This window comes from Sminthopsis crassicaudata, chromosome 2 (genome assembly GCF_048593235.1).
Source record: "Sminthopsis crassicaudata isolate SCR6 chromosome 2, ASM4859323v1, whole genome shotgun sequence".
NCBI classification, from domain to species: domain Eukaryota; kingdom Metazoa; phylum Chordata; class Mammalia; order Dasyuromorphia; family Dasyuridae; genus Sminthopsis; species Sminthopsis crassicaudata.
In genome coordinates, this window is record NC_133618.1 from 681,615,218 (window position 1) to 681,626,015 (window position 10,798).

Here is a 10,798-nt window from a genome sequence, read left to right on the forward strand (position 1 = left end):
TCCTTCGTTCCTCGCCCAGAGCGCGGATGCCGGGATGGGAGCGGGTCCTGCCCACAGTGAGTGGCCGAAAGCTTCCGACGGGCGGGCCAGGATGCTCGCTGACGGCATCCGCTGAAGGCCTCCTCTCGAGGAGGCTTCGTCCTGGACCCCTTGGGAGGCTCGGCGGGGCCGGAGGCTGCCGGCGGGGCCAAGCGGGCTCTAACAACTCTGCTCTATTCATTTCCAGTTTTTGAAGAACCTGAAGATCCCAGCAGTAGGTCATTCTTTTCAGAAATCATTTCTTCAATATCTGATGTAAAATTTAGTCACAGTGGTCGATACATGATGACGAGAGACTACCTTTCAGTTAAAGTATGGGATCTCAACATGGAAACGAGGCCAGTGGAGACGTATCAGGTAATCGGGGGGACGTCCGGAGCCCTCCTCTCCTTTGAGACGTACACGTTCCAACCCGGACGTGTCTGCTTTTCAGGTTCACGAATATCTGCGAAGTAAGCTTTGTTCTCTCTATGAAAATGACTGCATCTTCGACAAGTTTGAGTGCTGCTGGAGTGGCTCCGACAGGTGAGTGGGACGCCCCCCAGGAGTCTCAGGGGGAAGCCCTCCTCTTTCTCTGAGCCGATTGGGAAAGTCCAGGTCATCACGAGCTCTGTCGGGGCCTGGACACTGCCCACCGTCCCCAGGTGAGCCGCAGGGCCAAGGGGCGTGCTCAGTGTGCCTGCATCCGATGGTCTCTGCTCCCCAGTGTTCCCCCGGCTCCCCAGGTTGGGGAGGTCCCTTTGGGGAGGAGGCAGCCGGAGGCCCTCTGCTAAGCTAGAAAGCCGAGTGTTTGTGGGGGTTCCTCCACCGCCACCCATGGTGGGGGGGGAAGTCCCCCAGCCAGCATGTCAGGGCTCTCGGCTCATGGGCTGACTCGTTCATATTTAGGTTATTGCCCAACGATCTGAAGAAGCCAAATGTCACACAAAAATTGGTCTGTGGCAGTAATGGCGCCCGGGCCCCCAGACCCCTGCCTAGGATTTTAGTGCATGAAGATTGTAATCTTTGATTTGGAATTTCCAGGCTGAGGGGGCTGGACCGAGGGGAGGTTCGGGGGGCTCCGCTGGGCTGACAGATGACTCGGGGGACTCTCCCTTTGTTTTGCTCCCAAACAGCGCCCTCATGACCGGCTCCTACAACAACTTCTTCAGAATGTTCGATAGAAGCATGCGGAGGGATGTCACTTTGGAAGCATCTAGAGAAAGCAGCAAACCCCGAGCCATCTTAAAGCCCCGGAAAGTGTGTACCGGGGGCAAGAGGAAGAAGGACGAGATCAGCGTGGACAGCCTGGACTTTAACAAGAAAATCCTCCACACGGCGTGGCACCCTCTGGACAACGTCATCGCCGTCGCAGCCACCAACAACTTGTACATATTCCAGGACAAAGCCAACTAGAGACCCGGCCCGGCCGGGGACGCCGGCCTCCTCCTGCCTCGGGAAGTCCGCGAGCTTTTCTGTTCAAAGAAAACATCCTCTCCGTGAGGAACACTGGCGCACTCACGTCCCCTGATTGGCAAAGGCAAAAAGCTGGCCGGGTTCGGCTTCGGGTGGTCACACTGCCTTCCCCGAGGTGGGAAACACCCACCAGAAGCAAGTGTTCAATAAAGGCCTTTATAGAGAATAAATGTATTTATTTAAGTCTGAGCCTTCCTTTCCAGTTTATAGACCAAAAATCCAACACTCCGGAGGAAAGTTACCCAAGCTCTCTCTTTTTCTCTCGTTCTTTCCCTTTTCTCTCTGCTGTTCTACCTGGGCTTTTCAGAACACACGGCGCGCTTGATGACGAGACAAACATTCCTGCTCCGGCCTCCGTCCGGGTCTAGGTGGCTTTGCCACCCGATGCCTCGGCAGGGCTTGAGCTGGGTCCGGCAGCAGGTTTTTCACGTGTATTTACTCTCCCAGTGTATTTAACCACACCTTCTGGTGGAACCACTTAATAAAAATAAGAAACTATAAAAAGTGTTTTTAAATCTGGAAGTACGAATCGGTCTTTTTATTTTCTTGTATTGCATTATTTCAAATTGTGCAAAGTCATCCTGACGGGAAGCTGTGACCAGATTTTGTCCCGAGTCATTCATTGACAGAAGGGTGCCGTGCGACATGCTCCCCCCACCCCCACGAGCCGTGGGTCCCTCGGCGCGCTTGCGTGACGTCAGGTGGCTGGCTGAGGAGGCCCGGGACGGCCCGTTACAGCCAATGATGACCGTTGTCGCCGCTGCTCCAATACTAAAAAAAGCTGGTTTCCAATCTGCCTCAGATTTGCCACAGTTGGGATACCTGATGTTCACTTTTTCTTTTTAATCTTTTTAGTACTTGGGGGGCGGGTGGGAGGAGGGCAGGGATATAAAATATTGGTACAGTTATCTGCATGCCGAGTTTCATATTGCAATTCAAGCCAGCATCTAGAATTTGTTATGCAAACCATCAGTATGAATTCATAAAGATTTTGTTAGCGGAGTACGATATTTGCCGGGAGGAATCAGGCTATCCCAAGACGGATGAAAGGTAGAAAAGTTCCTGGGGGACGGGTGCTATGGAACTGTTGCTAGGAGATGAGAGAATAAACCCGAACCGCCACTTGGTGCCTCCCACGCGAGTCATGGGCGGGAGCTTCCAAAGTGTCTCCTCGACCTTGTGTGTGGCTAGATCTGGCCAGAGAGCCCCCCTGCCCCAGAAGGCCTTAGTCCCGCACCCCGTTTGCGACGCGTTCACGGGTCCTGGGGTTCGGAGCCGGCCGGGGAAGCGGTGGCCCAACTTGTTCCTAATATTTCAGTATGAATACGTTGAGATTGTATATACTTGTTCAACTATTTTGATCAAAAAGTTTAATAAATTTTAAATGTTTAACTGGATCTTCCCTGTGTACTTGGACATTTTTCCATATTTAAAACCCGAGTCCCTGTGAAATGAGGCATGCCTTGGTCTTCAAGAGCAGCCTTCTGGCCGGAGAAGGGGAGCGCCAGCCGGCGTCCTGTTCTCTCTCGTTCACATGGGGCCACCTGCTTGGCCAGCTCGGGGATCAGCCAGAAATATTCTGAGGCGGTATCCCCTGTTGGGTGTTCCTTTGTGATCAGAAGCAAACCCCAAGCTTCTCTGCCCTTGGCGTCTGTGCTGGCGGTTCTCTGAGAGCACGAGTCTGTCTGAAAAGCCTTATCCCGCTCCAGATCGGCGAGAAGTTACTGCATCAGGGATCTGTGGATACCTCGGTGGACCCGCTTTTGGAAGGTTCCCATGCGCTGTCAAGGATCTTAGGCTGGATTCCGAGTTGCATTAGCCTGGGACTTCTCTCTAACTTGGGGCAAATCCTTCCCTGGGACGTCCTTAGCAGGGTCTTTACACCAACAGCCTCGAGGCCCTCAACCCATGGGATCCCAATGACAATTTAAAAACAATCCCAAGCCACCTTTCTTTCATTCAAAATTTAATTTGCATGTCTACAAACCCTCTCCTTCCACCTTTCCTCCTTCCATGGAGAAAGCAAGAAACACATGTACAATCATGCAAATGCACTTCCTTTGTAACGGTCTTGCCCTCCCCCCTAAAAAAGCAAGGGAAAACAAGTGGAAAAAAGGGCTTCCATCTAGCCTTGGCCTTCTCTGTAGGGGGAGCATTCTCTAAGGAGGCCTCTGGAGGTGGAGTATCAGGGTTACCGCGGGATGGGCCGCTGGGTGCCTCCAGGTGGTTTCCCTCCCTCGCTGCGTTGGTGGTTGTGGTCTCTGGCTCCCTTCAGAAATCACTTCTCTCCGTGGGCGCTGTCCCTCTGTACAAGCTCAAAAGGTTCAAAAGCCCTCGCTTCGAACATAGAATCTGGAGTGGGCACCCGGGAACTTGGGGGGGAGGGGAAGGGACGGCGCCCGGCAAAGGCTAAATTATGTCTTGACAACTTGCAACAGAATTGGTTCCCTTTGCAGTCCTGTGTATCCCTCTTGTGCTTCTAGAAACTTCGAGACGAACCCGGGCTTTCAGGAGCTTGCCGAGTGGGTCTGGGATACAAAAAGACGTTGAGAGCTCCTGGATCAGAGGGCTAGGGACCGTGCAGGCTGGAGCCTTCTCTTGCAGGACGAGACCTGCTCCGGAGTCAGAGCCAGCAGAAGCCCTCTCCTGCGACTTTGGGGTCCGCAGTGACCCTGGACGGTGCAGGTCAGGGCCCACTAAGGACCGTTTCCCTGGCAGCAGCGGTCCCCCGTGGGAACCCGTCCAGCTCCGAGGTTCCGGTCTGGGCTCTGCCGCAGATTCGTCCCAAACCACGCTGCCAGAAGTTAAAATTCTCGGAGCAGAAGCCCTGGAGAAAGGACAGGGGAGCGCTGCGCCCTGAGAGCTTCCCTGCGCTCCAGCCGGCGCCATGGTGCCGGCCAGGACCCAAGTGCTCCGGGGCCTTCGCGTCCTCCTTCTGGGGGGTGGTTTTCGGCTTCTCCGCGGGCACTGTGCTCGGCCTTTACGCGCCACCCTCGATCACTTAGAAGTTGAAACTGGGGAAGGGGACAGTGCCAAGTTGTGCCTGCCACAGGGCTCTCCAGCGGGGGCAGAGCGGGCAAGTTCTTCCCCCGGAGACTAGCGCTGGCCACACACCAGGTACAGACCAAAGTGAGCAGCGCCGAGGACGTGAACTTCCCTGGGGGGCTTAGCCTTTGAATTCCCATGAAAATATTGGGGGGGGGCGTCAGCCAAGTCTCCTGGAGTGGGTGAAACTAGTCACGTGGCACAGCTTAGTGGGGAGCGGGAGGCAGCCCCGCAGACCCACTGTGCCCCCGAGGAGCCAGGTAAAATGCCAAGTGCCTACTGTGTGCCAGAGAAAAATGAAAGCACCCTCAGGCTGCCCTCCTGGGAGCAGCGGCCGGGTGGGGGCTAGAATCAAGGAAACAATTGGGCGGGGGTCTCGGTCCGGCCGGGATCAGTAAGCCGAGCCCTGACCGCGCTGGTTACTGGGGAGGGGCAATGAATGCCGCAGAGACAAAGGCCCCGCCCTCTCCTCGCCCCCCACTCTCCACGCAGCAACACGTGGACAATAAGGCCGAGGCTGGGACCGTCCCTGCCCGAGGCTCCGCCGCCGCCCTTCCAGGCCTGGATATCCTGGCCTCCACAGTGATTCCGGACCCCTCGCGGTTCTCTGGAGATGACGTCGGAACCGAGCATCCCCGGCCCCTCCCGCGGGTCCGGAGCGAAGCCCCGGGGGGGGCCCGCCTCCACTGCCGCCTCTGGGAGCGCCCCCCCAAGTGATTTTGTGGGACTTTGCGCGGGAGCTGCGGGGCACTAGCACAAACTGCATGTATTGATTCGATTTCCCTTGTGCCCATTTTATGGCTGTGTATGTCCCACACTATATATCGTATGCGCAGCATGTACGTCTGTTACCTACGCCGTGTCTCCACTGGCTCACTAGGGATGCTCGTGCGCCCTGCGCGGCTGGTGTCCCTGCGCGGCTGGAGTCCCTGCGCGGCTGGTGTCCCTGCGCGGCTGGTGTCCCTGCGCGGCTGGAGTCCCTGCGCGGCTGGTGTCCCTGCGCGGCTGGAGTCCCTGCGCGGCGGCTGGAGTCCCTGCGCGGCTGGTGTCCTTGCGCGGCTTGCGCGGCTGGTGTCCCTGCGCGGCTGGTGTCCCTGCGCGGCTGGAGTCCCTGCGCGGCTGGTGTCCCTGCGCGGCTTGCGCGGCTGGTGTCCCTGCGCGGCTGGTGTCCCTGCGCGGCTGGTGTCCCGGCGCGGCTGGAGTCCCGGCGCGGCTGGAGTCCCTGCGCGGCTGGTGTCCCGGCGCGGCTGGTGTCCCGGCGCGGCTGGAGTCCCTGCGCGGCTGGAGTCCCTGCGCGGCTGGAGTCCCTGCGCGGCTGGAGTCCCTGCGCGGCTGGTGTCCCGGCGCGGCTGGAGTCCCGGCGCGGCTGGAGTCCCTGCGCGGCTGGTGTCCCTGCGCGGCTGGAGTCCCTGCGCGGCTGGAGTCCCTGCGCGGCTGGTGTCCCTGCGCGGCTGGTGTCCTTGCGCACAGTAACACGGCCCCGAGTCCCACCTCGCAGCTAGAGAGCCCGAGAGCTCTGCCTGGGGGGGCTCAGTGGGAGCCCGGAGGGGCCTCCCGGCAGCGGCGGGAGCATCCGGAACCCGAAGGACGCTGGAAGGAGAGGGTGCGAGGGGCGGGGACAGCGGACAACGCCCCCCCCCCCACCGGAAGCGACCGGCGTCACGGACCCGCCCCAAGGGGCAGCGGGATCTTACATTCCATCATAATGGGGAGCAAAAGCGGAAGCTTATTGGAAAAGGGGGGAACGGGATCAGCCCTGCCCCGCTGCATGCAAGATGGAGGGCAGCGGGGAGACACTGAGGCAGCCATTGCCCTCGGCCAGGTCTAAGGGGACGGGACCTGCCCCAGGGGGGGCCGAGGGGACTGTGTTAGAGGAGAGGGAGAGACTAGCCTTGGGATGGGGGGAGGGGAGGCAGCGCCTAAGCTTCTCAGGGCAAAGGGGCTGCTTCATGGGTCCCCGCTGCAGTGATAAGCTGCGTCTGCCCTGCTCATCGCACAGAGAGGTTGGGGTGCTCTACTCAGGGTCACCCGAGGAGGACAGGGCCGGTATTTGAACCCGATTCCCGCCTGCATAGGCGGGAGCCTCAAATGTTTGGTTGCTTTACCTTTTCCCAGCACACACGGGGCCTGTCACTAAGGCCTGTCAGATTGCAACTGATTTAGATCTATGGTAATATGATAATAATCTCTATAAGATAAATAATATATCTAGATAGATAGGTAGATGTAGATAGATAATATATATTCTATAGATATTATATTATAAATATATTATTATAGATTATATTATAGATAGATTATATAGATAATAATATCTATAATCATATTGCTAGGAGAACCAAAAAAGAGCTGATTATCCAGAAAGGTGAATGCCCATTGATGGCAAAACCGGCAGAGCAATTTAATAGACTATGGGATGGAAGAGGCTTTAGCAGACTGCTGGTGGCCGGAGCCAGCGGGTTTTAGGTCAACTCCATGTCAGGTGGCAAGGCCGGAGAGGTCAGGAGAACCTGGAGGCTGAGAACTTTTGGATTTGGGTTGTGAATGGATACAAGAGAGGGTAGGCTCCAGGTAAGGTTTTTTTGTTTAGGGTGTGTGTGTGAGAGACAGAGACAGAGAGAGAGAGAGAGAGACAGAGACAGAGACAGAGAGAGACAGAGAGACAGAGAGACAGAGAGACAGAGAGAGAGAGAGAGAAAGAGACAGAGAGAGACAGAGAGAGAGACAGAGACAGAGAGAGAGAGACACAGAGAGAGAGAGAGACAGAGAGAGAGAGAGAAAGAGACAGAGAGAGACAGAGAGAGAGACAGAGACAGAGAGACAGAGAGAGACAGAGAGAGAGAGAGAGAGAGAGAGAGAGAGAGAGATATCTTAGGAATGGGAGAACTCCTGACTTGTCTGTAGGCAGCATGGAACTCACCAGTGGCCACAAAATGATTTGAAGAGAAGCAGCAGCATTTCCCGGGCAAGAGGCAAAGGAATCAGGGTAGAAGTGGAAAAGTCAGCTACCCTAGTTGCTCAATAAAATATCCGTTGAGTTAGTGATTATCTCATCTAAATTGCCACATCTAACGACCTTTGCTCAGTCCTTCTCCTTTCCTGCGCCTGCATGTGACACTGTTGGTCTCTGCTCCTTGGGGCCCTCATCTCTCTGGGTTGGGGGTCCTCCTCCTCCCTGCCTGACTGCTGCTCCTCAGTCTGCTTTGCTGGATCTTCCTCCAGACAGCACCCTCTAGCTGCGGGCGTCCCTCAGAGCTCGGTCCTGGCTCATCTTTTCTCCCCCATACAGCTTCACTTGTGATCTCATCAGCTCCCGAGGATTTCATGCTCATCTTTACCCTAATCATTCTCAGATCCGTCTATCTCGCCCTCACTTCTCTGTGCCTCTCCAGGCAACAGCACTTCCCTAGCAACACCTGCTTAGGATTCAAGGTTGGCTTGCCCTGGCTCCGAACCCACCTTGAACCTCCCTAAATGTCAGCCAGCAGACGGGCAAAGAATTAGGAACGGGTGTGTTGGGGGTGGGTCATAAATCTGGATGGCCAGGGGGTCTAGCTGCTTCTATAGAGAAGCCCTCATTTCTATTAGTTCACAAAACATTGCCCCTTCATGCACTCATTCGTTTATCTGTTTTGTTTCCTTAGTAATTTTGCGGTTTTAGGGCTTAAATACCGGGAGCATAGATACAATAAACTCGTCTTGACCACACACATGATGTTTTTTGAAATGGATCCTTACCCCCTGGCCCTCTCCACGGGTAGGAGGGGATGGAGGTTCCAGAGCAACAGCAGCGGCATTAGCAACCGGCCAGCAGCCTCCCATCAGGGGGCCTGCAGCAAGGCTCTAACCCTGGAGCAATCCACCCGTGAGACCTCAAACTGGCCTCCCTGAGCTAAGGGAGCAGATCAACGAGATCAAGCACAAACCACCAGCCAGACTTTGATCCCATTTCTGATCAATAACGCAGCGTCACCCTGGGGCTGACCATCAGTGAGACCCCACCCCTGGGGCCTACTAGCAGAGTCCCAGTTTTCATAGTAACCCAAGAGCAGAGCCCTGCCCCTGGTGCTGAAGCAGAGAAAGCGGGGGTAGCAATCATCATCTCACATTTTGCAAAGGCAAAAATATAACTAGTTAAAAGACATAAAGAAGAAAACTTATCTCTTGCTGAAAGGTGGTACCATAGGCAATGAAGTCATTGAAACTAAACATATATGCACAAATATAGAATCCATTTATATAGATTCTATATATTGAATATATAGATTCTATATATAAATCTAAATTTTTGAAGAAGTTGAATGAGTTAGAGGGAAATAGATAATAAAACTATCCTAAGAGAGACCTCAACTTTCCCTTCTCAGAACTCGATAAATACAACCAAAAAATAAATGAAAAAGAAGTTAATGAGATAAATAAAATTTCAGAACAATTAGGTTCTCTGGAGAAAATTGAATAGGGATAGAAAGAAATATACCTTTTTCTCAGCAGTACATGGGTATATGTAAAAAAAAAAAAAAATGGCCATGTATTAGGGCATAAAAACCTCACAATCAAATGCAGAAAGGCAAAAATAGTGAATACTATGCATGCAATAAAAATTATTTTCAATAAAGGACCATGGAAAGAGGTTAAAAACCAATTGGAAACTAAATAACCTAATCCCAAGAAACAAGTTGGCCAAAAGAAACCAACCTCCCTACTTTCTTTGTTTCTTGTTTATTTTGTGGTTAGATTTATCTAATTCTGAGAGGGGAAGGCTCTTTTTTTCTTTTTTTTTTTTTCTTTTTTTGGTCATGGCCTTCAGGTAGGCCAATACTTTTTAAATGGTCTCTCCTGGATATATTTTTCCAATGAGGTATTTTATATTTTCTCCCAGTTTTTCATTCTTTTTTATTTGACCGATTCTTGTTGTCTCAGAGTCATTAGCTTCCATTTGCCCAGTTCTAGTTCTTAAGGGATGATAGCTTTTGTCTCTCTTTCCATTTGATTAATACCTTTCCAGGTATTGTTTTCTTTTGTGGTTTTTGTTGCTTTTTTGTTTTGTTTTGCATTAGAACAATTGTTTTTTAAGGAATTATTTTCTTATTTTTTTTACTTTAAATAATAGCTTTTGATTTTCAAAATACATGCAAAGCTGCTGGGGGGTCTGCTTGTCTCCAGTCTTTCTCTATTCCAGTCCACTCAGCTGCCCAAGTGAAATACAAGTCTGACCACGTCATGGCCCCGCTCAATGAACTCCAGTGGCTCCTATCACCTCCAGGATCCAGCTAAGTCCTCTGTTTGGCACATAAAGCCTTTCCAGCCTGGCCCCCCTTTCCATTCCATTCCTCTTACACAAGGAGTCCTGCGTCAGTGATACTGGTCCCCTTGTCAATCCCAGGGCAAGGCACTCCATCTCCGAGCTTGGGGCACTGTCCGGGTCCATCCCTGGACTTCTCTCCCTGCTCATCTTCCCCTTCTAAGCTCCCACCCCCTCCAATCTGGGGAAGGCTCAGATATCTCTCCAGCTTATCCTGTGTATGCTTGTTCTCTTTGTGGGCCGCCTCCTCCATTAGACAGTGGGCAGAGCCTGGCTCTCCCTTTCTTTGTGTCCCAGGGCTCAGGGCGGTTTCTTGGGGTCGCCAGTCAGCACATTTAGCAGCAGGTGACTGAGGGGTGGGTGGTGACCCAAGGCTTGGCAGGCAGACTCCCCACAGGATAAGGGGCCCAGGGAGCAGAAGTCTGCCAGGGGGTCAAGATGGAGGAAGACAGGAGTAGACATTGCAGAGGGGATGCTAAGGGAAAGAACTGGGCCTTGGAGGCACATGGTGAGAATAACAAACGTGGCAGTGAGGGATAAAATGCCTTGCGGAAGGGGATTCCGGAGTTCAAAGAGTGAAGGCTAGACCCGGACCTGGCCCTCTCTGTGGGGAGCTGAGAGGTGGCGATGCTGAGGAGGGGAAGGGATCGTCGCTGAGTACGCTTTCTGCTGGAGCACAGGAGGGACAGGCTGATCTCTAGATCCTGGAGGCTGGTGACAAGAGCTACTAGAATTCTGACTGCATGGAGGATCCGGGCTGAGTGAGTCCATGGGAAGGGAGGCCCTTAAGTGATGGTCGCAGGCAGCCAGGAGGATTCCAGCTCCCTCTCAGTGACCGGGAGCAAAAGGAGGGGGGGGTTCTGGGAAGGATGCCCTGGAGGCTGCATCAGCCAGTCCAGTCTCAGAGTCAGGAGGGAAGGAAGGCAAACTTGTCCCCCAGGGAGCACAGGGGAGCTT

General features: G+C 53.7%; 1 protein-coding gene across 3 annotated transcripts in view; it reads left to right on the forward strand.

The window, feature by feature from the left end:
- PPP2R2D (protein phosphatase 2 regulatory subunit Bdelta) overlaps window positions 1–1,998 on the forward strand; it is a 29,812-nt gene extending 27,814 nt beyond the window's left edge. For all 3 annotated transcript variants that reach the window (XM_074297195.1, XM_074297196.1, XM_074297197.1), the window contains 3 exons: window positions 227–396; window positions 473–564; window positions 1,155–1,998. In XM_074297195.1, coding sequence (XP_074153296.1) covers window positions 227–396; window positions 473–564; window positions 1,155–1,434 — 542 coding nt within the window. In that variant the 3' untranslated portion in view covers window positions 1,435–1,998. The remainder of the gene's footprint in view (window positions 1–226; window positions 397–472; window positions 565–1,154) is intronic.
- The last annotated feature ends 8,800 nt before the right edge of the window (window positions 1,999–10,798 follow it).